Consider the following 14582-nt stretch of genomic DNA (forward strand, 5'->3'; position numbering starts at 1 on the left):
GTACATTACGCATTTGGAAAACCTGGCCCATAATTACTTAGGGACGGAGGAGGGGGAAAGAAACAACCAGCTGATTTAAAAGTTTTTAGAATTAGCTTCTGTGGTAGGCCAAAGAACAGCCCTCCCAAACTATCTACACCTGATCCCTGGAACCTGTGAATACATTACCTTACATGGCAAAAGGGAATTGCAACTGGAGCTAGGGAGCCTGAGATGGGGAGGTGTGCACATCTGCGTGGGCCCAGTGTGATCACGAGGGTCATCATGAGAGGAAGGCCAGAGGGTCACAGACAACAGGAGATGTGGTGCCAGAAGCCAGAAGCCGGGGAGTGCAGGCGGCCTCTAGATGCTGGGATGGTAGTGAGTGGTCTCCCCCGGACCCTCAGAAGGAACCAGCCCTGCCAACAGCTTATCTGTAGTCCAGGGAAACGATTTCAGACTTCTGACCTCCATGGAGGTGAGGTGATAAATCTGTATTAAGCCGCTCAATTTGTGGTAATTTATTACAGCAGTTAATACACCTCCTACATAGTGAAAGGTGAGATCCTGAGCACATGAGTGAGTGAAAAACATAAATCAAGATGAAAAGGAGTATCACTCAAATGGTAAAAGAGGATGTTCCCACATCACATACACGGAACTCCAGCTCTGTGGGGTTTAAGGAAGACTAAATTTGGCTAGAAAGACACAGTGAGAGAAAAGTGTATAATTAGAATGACAGATGCTAAAATGTGCCCACGAACTGGTCTCAGGCACAGTGGAGGACGGGGGGGCGCGCCACACCGAGAGGCACAGGAAGTAAGTAAATAGCTTCTGCCGGTCTCCAGTGGCTGGGGTCCACCCTCACAGAATTTCAGCTCTTAAAACCTTTTTGGTCTCAGGGTTCCCCTTACCAAACCTTTGGTTAATCCCCGACTCTATGGGCAACTGACGCAGTCCAAGCTATTACTCACAAAGTATACATAAGTCTGACAGCATCTGTCTTTGAAGGCTAAATATTTTGAATAGCAACTCCAGGAAAGCACTGTGAAATTCTGACTTAACCTCTCTGAAATGACTCTGAAGACAGGGACTGGGAAAGAGCTGGCTGACCCATGATCTGCCAGGAGGAAACACATGGACATGGCAATAGGGAGGTCCAGGAGAGGATGTCATGACCCATCAAAGCAGATCCTGCCCTCCTATGACCCAGCCGGGCAGGGGCAGCCCTGGCTTTCACCATCTGCCTGTTCCTGCCTCTTCTTAAAGGCCTGAGGGCCCTAATCAGACTCTGACTCCATGGCCAAAGGGCCAGACCAGGAGCTTCTGTAATCTGATGGCATTGCTCACTCCACCAGTGATGTCAAAGATGCTATCAGAGAACCCAGGGTGCCACTGATCCTGTACTTACATATGAGCATCTATGTCAGCCAAGCCTGGAGGCCGGCAAGGACTGCCCAGCCTTGCTGAAGGTGAATGTCACGTGTGCATCACACAGGGAACTTCTGACCCTCTCTGGAACGCAAGTCAGAGTCAGAGCAGAGGAGGTGCAATCTACCCTGTTCCAACTCTTGTCTAAACACCGCTGATGGAAGGAGGTCCGGTTGGGCTGCTCTCGCCATCAAGGGGGCTTTGTTCACTGCTGCAACCCCAGTGCCCAAAGTGCCCCGACACAGAGTCGACACTCGCCTTTGTGGGACAAGTAAATGAACGCCTGGGAGGAGGCTGGAGACGTGTTTAGCTTATCACCACAACATGGCAACTCCCTAAGGCTTAACTCACCTGACCCTCGACATGAGACCTCCTCCCTTCTGAGCCCCGGGGGCCTGTCTCTTCCTCGCAGATGCTATTCGTTCCAGATGTGCGCTGCTCTCACTGCATCCGTATGCGTTTCCTCCCTCAAATGAATGGCAAGAGGCTAAGGGTTGAGCCTACCTGATCCATCATCGCATCCGCCACAGCCAACCCAGCACCCTCCATGCAGTAGGTGCTCAATAAATACCAGTAGATTTGAATCCGTGAAGCATGTTTTCTCTAATTTTTTAGGAGAGATAGGATTTGCATCTCAAGGTCACTTGGATTACTGAGTAGGAGATCACAGCGAATCAACATACTCCTTTTTTCAAACTCCTAAGTACCACATATAGAAAGAACTACTTAAGAGTGACCCTCCACTAAGAGGATCCAGATTTACCAATACCCAAGTTTTTGTCAGAAGTGAAAAGCATTTTTAAATAGATTTATGAACATATAAACCTCGATATTAATATAGGTATATGTGGATATACACAGATGTATGACTAGATTTACTAATCAGCAGGCGTTCCTTATCATTGAGGTAAGAAGAGATAAAAATACAATGCATATTGCATTGAACAAATGGCATATGGCCTGCTTTATAAATACACACATTTTGTCTCTCTCTCCTTCACACACACAAACCCCAAACTCTGCCTTTTAAGATGCTGGCCTCTTGCCCTACTTTGAAGGGCCCAAACAGAAACTGTTAGGACCTTTGACACCATCGTTTCCTTACAGACTGTGTGGGGGAAGCTTGTCTGTTACCCCCAGTCAGGAAAAGCCCTGGACACGTGTTCCTCATACACACACAGTGAGATGCTCTTAACGCCCTGCCCATCAAGGCCGGAGGTCTCTCTAACGGTACTGGCTGTACCCTGGATCCGGGCATTGCTCCGCCTTGGTCCAGGCGCCCATGAGGCCCACAGATGCTAACAAGCGCTGAGCACAGGTCTCTGTCCACAGAATCCCTCACTTTTCTTTGCTGGATGTCAGTGACAGACAGTGAAAGGACTGAAGGGTAGCTGGGCAATTTCGAGAGGAAAATGGTCCGTCAACAGAGCCATGCGCTGATTTCTGTATCGGAGGAAAAGGTGGGGCCTTGAAACAAAAAGGAGGGAGGAAAACGAACATTTACTGAGTTCCTAGGAAGGTGAAAGTGCTTTATTTTATAACCATCCTGCACCGTCTTCCTGTCTGAAATTTAGTTTTATTTTTATCTGCACATATTTGAAGAACCAAATAACTGTAAAGGCTTGTTCTGAGGGACAGCAGCCCCCAGCCCACTCCTCCGGTCGGCGCCCCAGAGGGGACCTGTCTCAACCCTCCCATTGAATCCTTTAGCATTTATCTCTATATCTGTGAATAAGATGCTTTTATCGCCACCTGCCCAGGAGCGGTGGGCTGACCGGTCAGTGCTCACACTGCTGCGTGGAGCAGACTGTGGTCACTTTTCTTTTCCTGTCAACTTTGTTTTCCCTCCTTTAATAAGTGTGTTGACTTTCCATCCGCATTGTTTCTGCCACCGTGTGCTTCCCAATGCTCCGCTCCTGCGGGGAGGGACCGCACAGCCGGGTTGTGAGTGCACCCCGCCTGGGCGCAAACCTCGGCCCTGCCACTAACTAGCTCTGTAACTTGGCAAATTATTTGAGCATCGAGTGCCTCAATTCCCTCATCGGCACAAGGAAGATAATCACGACCATCAGTCCAATAGGGATGCTACCAGGATTCCACTGTTACTACATGTACGCTTAGAACTGTGTCTGACACACAGTGGGTTCTCGGTACATATAAACGGAGATGACTGTTACTAGGTACTCAGGACATCCTGCTTAAGGCTCTCTGGACCCTTCTGATCTGCTCCCGGCCTGTCGGATCACCCTCGGGAAGACCGCCTCCAGCAGGGGCTTGGGGATGGCCGTTCTCCATCATCCTGGGGATGCCCGTGGCCTTTCTCCGCTGCTTCTTCTCCTGCTTCCTGGGTCCTGCCTTGTCTTACCTCTCATTTTGGGTGGGCCTGCCCTCTAGATTCGGAAAGTATTGTTCTTCTACCCTCAGGTTCGATGGACAGTATGGCTGAGCACTGGATTCCAGGTTGAAAATTATTTTCGTTCAAGCTTTTTTTTTTTTTTTTTTTTTTTTTTTTTTGCGGTACGCGGGCCTCTCACTGTTGTGGCCTCTCCCGTTGCGGAGCACAGGCTCCGGACGCACAGGCTCAGCGGCCATGGCTCACGGGCCCAGCCGCTCCGCGGCACGTGGGATCCTCCCGGACCAGGTCCCGAACCTGTGTCCCCTGCATCGGCAGGCGGACTCTCAACCACTGCGCCACCAGGGAAGCCCTCATTCAAGCTTTTGAAGGCACTGCTCTTCTGGCCCCCAGGGCTGCTGCCAGGACCTGTGAAGCCCTGATAGCTCCTGACTCACTTTCTCCCTCGCTCGGCTTCCAGGCTGTTCTCTGGGCCTCCGTCACTCCGTCAGGCCCCCAGGCGCTCCGCTCCGCCCCCTCCCCCCGTCAGGCCCCCCCCAACTCCGTCCCCCCACCCCCACCCCCGTCCCTCCATCGTCGTCACTTCCTGGCTCTCGTTTGCTCGCTGCACTGGGTGCTCAGGGAGTCCTGTCAATGTGGAGACCCACAGCCTCCGGTTCTGAGAGGTTTTCCTTCACTATCTGTTTGAGGGGCTCCTCCCCTCTCTTTCCTCTGCTCTCTTCTTCTTTGGTGGCTGGACTTCCTGCATCGTGCTCTAGTTTTCTTATGTTTTCTCTAAAATTTTCTTTTTCTTTCTTGAAGAACTCAGCTTTAGTTTTCAGCCCTTCTGCTGACTTCTACATTTCTGTGATCACTCTTCTGCTTTCCAAGCACTCCTTTTTGCTCTCTGAGTATTCCATCGTATAGAGAATCTTTTCTGCTTTCGTTACTAAACGCACGCTCATCCCTTAGTTCTCTGAGGATGTTAAGGGCAAGCTCTTTTTTTCGTGTCTCCTTCTCCCTCCACAGTCTATGCTTCCTGCGATCTGCATTTCCTGTTTGGTTTTAGTCCTACTTTGGAAATGCCTGGTTATTTCTCGGACGCGTGCTCACATTTCAGAGTGAGCCTCTGGCGTCCTGGGTGCTCGCGCCGTGGAGAGCTGGGGCTCGCTGGAGGGTAATCTGCATGCTCCGTTTCTTGGGGAACCCCTGATGCCCGTATATTAAGCCCTTTTCCCACAGGTTGGTGAGATCCCCCAGTGCCCGGTGTCCAGGGAGGTGAGACAGGGCAGAAGTCAGGGGTCTCAACATCCAGCTAGTAAACTTTCGCGTCATCCCCCCAACTGGAGGCTCTCCGCTTTGTCCTCTCCAGGGAATACACCTTCAGATTTCTACCAAGATGAAGGCCTGTCAGTACCTGGAAAACCTGGGGTTCTGCTTCTCGGCACACTTTCAGCTGACGGCTCTGTTTCAGCTCCACCTTTACCCTGCCCCCAAGGGGAAACTGTACTTCTGATCCCTGCACCTTTGGGGCTCACTCTAGTTTAAGTGGGGTTCCATCCTGACTCTCCCCACTGCCCACATGGATTGCGGCACTTCTGGGTCTGCTTCAAGTAGCTACCACTTCACCATCTGCTTTTCAGCTTCCAAAATTACGTTGCTGACGTAGCCTCCCCTTCACTTGGTCCTTGATTAATTTACACCTCAAAAGACAGCAAACCCCCAAACCCTTTACTGTTACTGTTACAGCATCTTGCGCGGTAACTGAGGTTAAGGCTTGTGTTCAATCTGCCATCTTTAATCAAAAGTCTATTAACTGTACGCCCTGGGTAAGGTAACTGAAGTACCAGGAGAGGGTAATTTATTGAAGTTCATGAAACCAGTGAGAAAAGAAATCAGAACCTGATCTCGGGTCTGCCTGATCCTGAAGCCCAGCCCTTTCCAGGACAGCTCACCGCCTCTCCCTAGGAGCACAGGGTCTCATCCATCCGGAGCTGAGTGCTGGAGATCTGCCCCCTGAAATCGGCACCGGCCTAAAAACTACCAGCCCTGGGAGGTTCCGGCGACTCTTGGCGTCTGCTGTTGCCACTCCCCGTTCCACACCGTGTCCTGAACGCCCTCCACGGGCACTCCCTGCATCCTACCCACAGCCCAGGCTCTGCCCTGTGCCCTTAGTTTGAAAGGGTGGCTGACAGGGAAGGGAATGGCTCCCAACAGTGGGGCCCTGGCCTAGGCATAAGGATGCCAGCTGTCACCTCTGGGGATCAAAAGATTTCTGGGAGATCCAACAAACTCCTTCTCAGAAAATGTCAGGGGTCTTTCTACCAAAAAGGCAAGAGGGGGGGCTTCCCTGGTGGCGCAGTGGTTGAGAGCCCGCCTGCCGATGCAGGGGACACGGGTTCAAGCCTGGTCTGGGAAGATCCCACATGTCGCGGAGCAGTTAGGCCCGTGAGCCATGGCCGCTGAGTCTGTGTGTCTGGAGCCTGTGCTCCGCAACGGGAGAGGCCACAAGTGAGAGGCCCACGTACTGCAGAAAAAAAAAAAAAAAAAAAAAAAAAGGCAAGAGGGGGACACTTGTAAGTCTCACGCAGCAACAGCCATCGCTTTATCTCATGATCAACCCTAGACCGACCCTGTTTGACAAGCTTGCCCTATGGGTCCCGAGCAGATCAATCACTTCTCTATAGCAAGTGGGTAAGAGCACAGGCTCTAGAATCACACAGGCTGGGGTTCAAATCTCTGTCACTTACTACTTGTGTGGACTTTGGGCAAGTTACATAAGTGCTCCAAGCCTTGCTTTCTCATCTATAAAATGGTAATAGTCACCGCATACACTTTATTGAGTTGCCATCGGTTTAAATGAGATACTGTGTGTTATACATTAATTATAATACCTAGCAGTGCACAGTTAATAAACACTAGCTCCTGTTTTATTTTTCCTGCTATTATCACATGCAAGAAATATTTACGCACAAGAAAAAATTGTAACCGTGTATGATGACGGATGTGAACTAGTCTCGCTGTGGTGATCACTTTGTCATACATACCAACACTGAATCATTATTCTGTTACACCTGAGACTCATATAACGTTATATGTCAATTATACCTTAATAAAAAAGAAATGTTTATGTCACAAATTCACTGAAGATTTATTAAAACATCAACTGTGTTTAGAGGGTTATGTTATACTTTGTGGAGGATACAGGAAGGAGCAAACATCATGTCTATCTTTAAATGGTTTCTGGCCAGGCGCCAGGCGGGGTGAAGAGCACGGCTGTCCTGTTCAGTGTTAGCCAGGAGTGAGGCGGGAGGCCAGCGCGCGCAGCTCCCGGCCCCACAGGGAGCCTCGGGGGCCCTGGAAGCTGGCCTCCGGGTTCCTAGGGCTGTTGCCAACCACTCAAATTTCCCAAACAATGTAGACCGGGGACAGAAACTTTGGTTATGTAAAAGCGTGAAGTGATGCAAGCTACTTGAAGGATACCGGAGATAAACGATCTATTTATATTTTTATGCTGAAGACATAAATAGAAAAAAACACAGCACCCAAAGAAATGTTCCTTAAAATAGATGTACAGCAAGGATGAGAGATATATGCACAGAACAAGCAGATGCTATAACTATATACCTTTTCACATCAGCCAGGACTCTGCAAGACTCATTAATTCAAGGAGATTTACCAAGCACCGTCGTAATGACAGACATCAACCCTCTGACAAACTGGGACATGGTGTGCTTCGGTGATTTTTTAAGACATTTTGTAATAAGACCGTTGAAACGGAATAATGAGGCGCTCCTAAATCCCAGCCCTGACTATTAACCCACAGACATCATGAATCTACGGGACAACGTTATTTTATACAGCATTTATTTGCTCAGCAATGAGGGACTGGGCACCCACTAAGTGCCAGGGCCTCTCTGGGCCCTGGGGACAGAGCAGGGCAGTTCCAAGTTCTCATTCCTAAACTAACATCTTAGTGTTTGTTTAGACACTGAACATGCTAATAAAGAATATTTTTATATAACTAAAAAAATGTCATAAAGAAAATTTTTAAATGGTAGCAGACTTGAATGATATACCTCAAATAGAGTTGGGTAAAGAAAACCCCAAAATCTAACCTAAAGGATTTGAATTATTTGAAGGGTAGAGGGACAGAAAAAAAAAAAAGAGGGCTTCCCTGGTGGCGCAGTGGTTGAGAGTCCGCCTGCTGATGCAGGGGACACGGGTTCGTGCCCCAGTCCGGGAAGATCCCACATGCCGCGGAGCGGCTGGGCCCGTGAGCCATGGCCGCTGAGCCTGCGTGTCCGGAGCCTGTGCTCCACAACGGGAGAGGCCACAACAGTGAGAGCCCCACATACCGAAAAAAAAAAAAAAGACAGAGAGACAGAGAGACAGAGACAGAGAGAGAGAGAGAGAAAGGGTGGAGGCAAAGATTAAGAAAGAAAGCACCAGAGAGGAGGGTAAGGAGTTCTGGAGCTCATCAAGTAGGAACCAAGGAAGGACACATACTCCTCCCCTTCACCCTGTGAATGGCCCGTCCTCCAGGAGGGGAGGGGGAGGCCCTGAGGCAGCGCCCACCCAGAGAGGAGGAGGCTCCCCAGAGAGCTGTGATTTGAACCCGGCTTTCTGGCTCCTGATTGCAAGCTCTTAACCATCAGGTTACAAGCCAGTCGCAGGAGTGTCAGAAAGGGGGAGATCCCGGCAGTTTGTTGGGGTCACGCGCTTGTTGGGGACGTGCGGCGGGGTCGTGCTTGGTGATCCCATGGAGGTCAGAGCACATGCTTGTGTTCTACCCACGTTTGATTCTCATCATCTCAGCACCTGCCCCTCCACAGGGAAGCATCAGGCTTTATCCGGAACCTGTTCTTATTCTATTGGATTCACGTGCGGTGCCTCACATATAAAGGGACAAGCTTCTCTAACTTTCCAAATGAAGAAGGCAGTGATTGGGATGAATCTGACAGAATAAGTTATACATTTTCCATGGTGATACAGACATCAGAGGCCATCAACCAAGCACCGAAACTTCCCTGATAATTCTAATCAGCATTCACGCAGGTCCAGCTGGTAAACGGATGCACGCTCTGTCTTTTCTACCTTGTAATGTTAATTCCATTTTACTTTGAGGACATGGCTGATTATGTTAAATTTCAGTTTTTTTGTTTGTTTGTTTTGTTTTGTTTTTTTGCTGTACGCGGGCCTCTCACTGCTGCGGCCTCTCCCGTTGCGGAGCACAGGCTCCGGACGCGCAGGCCCAGCGGCCACGGCTCACGGGCCCAGCCACTCCGCGGCACGTGGGATCCTCCCGGACCGGGGCACGAACCCGTGTGCCCTACATCGGCAGGCGGACTCTCAACCACTGCGCCACCAGGGAAGCCCTAAATTTCAGTTTTAATTTCCAGTATTCCTTCTCATCTTCTTGGCTTACTTCGAACCAAGGCCGTCAACCAATATATCCTGATGATCTGCTATGTGCCAAACACTCCACTAAGGGTACAAAGATGAATAAGAAGACGCTGGTCCCAAACAGGAAGGAGGAAAGAGGAGGCGGAAAAAGGTGGGCAGGACCAGAGTCAAGCTCCCTGCTTGGAATGGGATGAGGGCAAAGACCCTCCCTGGTAAAAGAGTAGCTTACCGCAGAGAACAGCTGTACCCTTGCTACCTGTGGGTGAGGAACGCAGCAAACCAAACCAAACCAAACCAAAAGTACATTGGAGTCCGTGTTTTCATTGTGCTGTGCCTACATCTCAAACACTGGCAGCAAGCAATGGAGACATGGGGGGTTTCCTCTCTCCTCCCAAGGTATCTCTGCTGAAGACAGTTACAGGGAGCTAGGAAAACCATACTAGTTTTAGTAAACAGATTCATAATCCAAACCCTACTAGGCATTCTTCTTAAAAGCCTTCCTCTTTTCTAAAGCAGAGGTGCCCTGGCGAGGCTGGAGTGGACGGGGACACAGAATGATCCCACCCCTCACTTCACAGCCAGGAAGTGGGTTCTCGGGTGTTAAGGGACTTGTCCAAGGTCACACGGCTGGTGAGTGGCAGGGCCACTGCAGCCCAGACGTGTTCTTCCCTAACCTCATTCTCGTCGTGACACTGTAGCCTCGATACAAAGGGCAGCAGGAAACGCATTCTGAGGACAGCGAGTGGCCGTGGGAATAAGAATGACATTAAAAGTCAGAATTAAGGGCACCAAGTAACCCCCAAGAAAACCTTCCCGTTCTCATCCTGTGTCTCCCCACCTCTATGCTACATGAAAACTCACCCTCATCTCAATCCACCAAACCATGAGGCTTTCCTTTAAAACAACAGCTGGACCTGAAAACAGGATGGCCTCCTTGCAACACCCTAATTCCAATTAACTAGTGAGTAAAAAACATGTAAAAATGCCTCACTCTTTGAATGAAGTGTGAGACAATCTATCGCCACATGGCACTAAAAAATGAGAGCGTGGAAAATGTTCTTTGTTGCAACACGTGGTTTATTTATCCTAGAGCCTACGGAAACATATGAGGCCGGGCAATTAATTTTATATTTCACACGTGCCGAGCTGTTGAAGCACCAGCTTGATTCAATGCAGCCCCCTGTGCCAGACACACATTTGCCAAGACAAAGGCCCTATCTGACCGGACCAAATCCCCCTGGTTCTCAGGCCCCCTTCAACTTGAAAGCCTCCACCCACGCCAGCTTCATTTCTGCTGCAGTTTCACACCCATGGAGGAGACATCAGAGGACGGTGAAGCAGGAATATGACCGCGTGGCCCTGAACAAAAGGCACGTCTGCTGTTGGGCTGGGACTCTGCTCCTGCGGGGATGAATCTGCAAAGCTCGGCCAGGGTGTGGGGACCATGTAGGGACCAAGGGAGGAGCCTGGCACACTCCCTCCTCCCGCCCTGGGGTCTGTTCATCTCTTTACGCTCTCCTCCAAGGTAATATTCAAACCGACCCCAAGGCTCAGTTTCCTTTGCTTGTGACTCTAATTAAATAAGTCTAAAATATCAACAGATGCACTGGCCCAGAGCCTTGGCCAAATTCCTCCTTGGATACTAAAAGCCCGTTCTGGCTGTTTTAACTCTGCCTGCAAGCAGGTAAGGGCACCCTGGGCAGAACCCAGTTTTACACCAGAGGCAGGATGACTGTCATTCGCTGTTTCAGTGGTTGCTAATATTTATTAATGGGTGAAAGGTCTGCAGGATAATCTGAGAAGAAGTTAAGCATCTTTGAAGGTGGGGAGGACATCTTATCCAAGTCAGTCAGTTTTAGTGCAAAGACGTTCAGTGAAGCACTGTTCTGTGCCTAAGTATCGCTGCTTCAGAATCCTAAGATCTGAGTCAACTAAGAGTTTATTGAGTCTATTTTCATTAAGATGACCTGAGTTTGTAGCCATTCCCATTTGTAAACACATTCAGAGAACGATCACTAAAATAAACCTGTCGTTCCTTTTAGCTTCTTTCAGTCCTTTTGCAGGGGGTAAAAATTTTAAAAATTGTATTATTACCTACTGGGAGTAGGAAGGCAGGTCATCACATGAGCTAGCCATTGACGCTGAGTTTAAAACTGGAAGGTCAAACCCTGGCGCGTCCAGGCTTTTCTCTGGGGAGAGCATCGCCGGGCGAGAATGCTTCCAAGGGAATCACGTGGCTGAGCAACCAAGATCACACGGGTAGACCTGCTGACATCCTTCTAGCTATTTGAGACAAGGGCTAAAAGGAACCAATATACACGACTGGCCCCTCTCAACGAAAGGAAGGGGCTGTGCTGTGACCGTGGGCAGAGGGCTCCTGTCTCGCTGACAAATGGGGACAACCTTCCCTGCCCACCACTGCCCCGCAGGCGGCCGTCACCATAAAGAAGCTTCCGCTGCTCCGGGTGCACGTGTTTTCATCACACTTTCCTCGTATGCTCTTAAGAGTTTGGGAACTTGTCCTCAGCCCGCAAGCACTTGGGGCCACAGACCTCCTGTCTCCTTGACAGAAACCGCATGGTCCTCGCCGTCTCAGTCACCCTGCCGACACCTTCTCGCCCCTCGCCTCTTCTCACGTTTTCCTTTCACAGGTAGAATTGTTCCAAGTCTTTTACCCCCTTTCCCAGGCCCCTGTGTCTCTTCTTGGACTAATAAAGACCAGGTTCAACTACCCCGTGGGCTGGAGACTGTGTATCGAGCTGAAAACTGGCCCCCGACCTCCTGGATGCTGGGCGAGAAGGTGGTCTAGCGGCCCAAACGCCTCCCTGCTGCCAGAACGAACGCCTTCACGAGAGCCAGCTGGTTGCCTCACCTTTGTGTAGCAGGGAGGGCATCCTGCGGCCATCACCGATGCTGCCCCAAAGAGCGGGGACGTGTTTACCAGGGGATGAACGGATGTGGACATCCCCACCTGGAGCAGCCTCCATGCTTATGAAATAGCCCAAAGCCTGTGCATTTGAGCGCCTAGGTTAGATTTTTCCTTCTTATCTTCCTTTTCTGCCCCTCTGATCTCACATCTTGCTTCTAATCACAGCTCAGAGTGAAATACATGTAAGCGCTGAAGTAGCACTCATTGATTAGAAATCATTTTCAGAGGGAATGCTGTAACAAGGGGTTTTGATCAAAGCTGGATTATTATTTTGGTTCTTTGTCTCACCCACGTACATTTGCTCCCTCCTCCTGGAAGAAAATTTTTGTGTGCGTGAAGGTAGATCATAAGGAAGTTAAGAGTTTTTCTTAGAGTGGAGCTATTTATTTCCTTAATTAGCCTAAAATAAACCTTCTTTAAAAAGCCACTTTTTTTTTTTTTTTAACTGACGCTCACGTTCTGAGCTCATAATGGCATTTTCTTCGATCCCATCTCTCTGGGATGAAGCCATGCTCAGGTCAAGACGCTCTGTGTTGCAGGGCCAGAGTGAGTGTGCCCGTCAAGGCTGCCCCGTGAGAGTATCACGAGGACCCAGACAGACCTCTGAAGACGTGAACCGGGCTGTGGAGGGTTCGATGCGTCCGGTGAGTTTCCCACGGGCCCCATCCTTCTGTGCTGCCCTCCAGCACGCTGGACTCAATGACAAACACCCACACGGCACAACGCATCCCAAAGCCGGCTTCCTTTACGTTGTTTACAGCTGTGCAAATTCCTCTTTCATCTTGTCCTGGAGAGCAGGCAACCAAGGTCAGACCGAAGCTGGAGAGAGTTGCACAGGAAGAAGTTCTATTTTTTTTTCTTTTTGACATTTAAAGAAACCCTCTTCCATTCTTCTTCCAGAGGTGCTAGGTTAGATTCCACACACAGGGGCAAACACAGGATATATTACATCAACCTTCAGTTACTGCTTTAGATGGGGAAAGAATGATCTCAGATATTCCAAAAGGTTTTTAAAGTGAAAATATGTTTTTCAGAATAAAAGTTTTATCTTGGAGTAAACCATCAGTGGTCCTTACTTCGAATAATCAGAAAGCTTAAACGATGGACAGGTGACTGAAAAAGAAAGTCGTATCAGGGATTTCCATGATTCAGGAGCACACTATACATGGATTGTCCTGGCTCAATTATAGTTCAAGCTTAAGCCTGTACTGTTCTACATTTACAGTTTTCTATGCAGGTATCTAAAGTATGTATTATATATATGCATGTTATCCACACATATGCATTTATACACATACGTATATGCATGTATTGATAGTATTAGCATAAGACTTTGGCTAAGGGACTTCTATTCATTTAATGGATATTTACTAAATGTCCAATCATTATGGTAAGCGCTGAGGATGACAGACCAAGAAGACAAGATTCCAGCCCTCGAGGGTCTAGTCTAGTGAGAGAGACATGAAAACGCTAAGTGCAACACAGTGTTAGTGGCAGACACGTAGGTACAATGCACACCAAAGACGAACAGCTCTCCTCAGAGGACAGGGGTATCGTGAAAGGTTCCCTAAAGAAAGTCATCCTTGAGTTGCATTGTGGAGGTGTTTGCCTGGCAGCCTGTGTATTTGAACTCTGGTACCTGGTAACCCAGGCTTGGTGTGTGTGGTGACCCACAGATAACCACGGTGGATAGGGAAGCATCTTCTGTATTAGTTCCCTGGGAACCATCAGTATTGCGTTTCATTCCCTGCCCTTGGCATCAAGGGAACAGAGCCTAGGAGTGTGCTGTCCTTAGACTGTTGACATGCAAAATCCAATGGACAGCTCAGTTACAGAGACCCCTGTGGGACAGAGTTGCTGGTGTGCCCCTGCTCGTGACTCTGCGATGACACACCGCCGTGAGGAAGAAGAGCGCCAGGGAAAAGAATGGGGTTTTGAAAATAAAGACAATCTTCTGAAAGGGCTGTTTGCCCTCCTCACCGCGCCCCTCCCAACAGGAAGAGGAAGTGGCCTGTCCCCAGCTGCTCTGGTCATGAAGCCTCTGCTGTTAGAAGCCTCTGCATGAAACCTCTGTTGTTAGTTACTATGTGAGCAAGCCAGGCCTCTGGTCTATTACAATGACCTGGCAAAATAAGATTCAGGTGTTTCATCCGATGCGGGGGGAGGGGTGGGAGGCGGCCAATGCCCAGATTTGATTTGGTGGTTCTGCGTGATCTGAAGCAAAGTGGGAGCGGATGTGTCTTTAAGTCTTGCCGTGACCGCTTAAGAGCTGTGTGACCTCAGGCCAGTGACTTAGACTCTCTGAGCCTCAGTCCTCCCACTGTACCAGCATATAATACGGTAGCTCATACAGAACAGGTACTCCATAGTCCCTGCGTCTGCGTGTGCACATGCGCGCACGCGCAAGCGCACACACACACTCCCCCTAATTAAATTGCCCACATAGGATTATAGGAAAAAGAGACTTGAAAGACACATACTCATGAAAAAGTTCAACATTACCTT

At 49.4% G+C, this 14582-nt stretch overlaps 1 protein-coding gene across 8 annotated transcripts in view; it reads right to left on the reverse strand.

The window, feature by feature from the left end:
• The window catches only part of FARS2 (phenylalanyl-tRNA synthetase 2, mitochondrial), a 382164-nt gene that overhangs the window by 108414 nt on the left and 259168 nt on the right, over positions 1 to 14582 (reverse strand). Inside the window, exon 8 of one of the 8 annotated variants that reach the window (XM_081245391.1) lies at positions 1879 to 2853. The exons of 6 other annotated variants lie outside the window; for them this stretch is intronic. In XM_081245391.1, coding sequence (XP_081101517.1) covers positions 2769 to 2853 — 85 coding nt within the window. In that variant the 3' untranslated portion in view covers positions 1879 to 2768. Of the gene's footprint in view, positions 1 to 1878; positions 2878 to 14582 lie in introns of those variants that run through there. One more of the 8 variants, XM_081245390.1, reaches the window with a different exon arrangement.

This window comes from Mesoplodon bidens (assembly GCF_964165515.1).
Source record: "Mesoplodon bidens genome assembly, chromosome: 10".
Lineage (NCBI taxonomy): Eukaryota > Metazoa > Chordata > Mammalia > Artiodactyla > Ziphiidae > Mesoplodon > Mesoplodon bidens.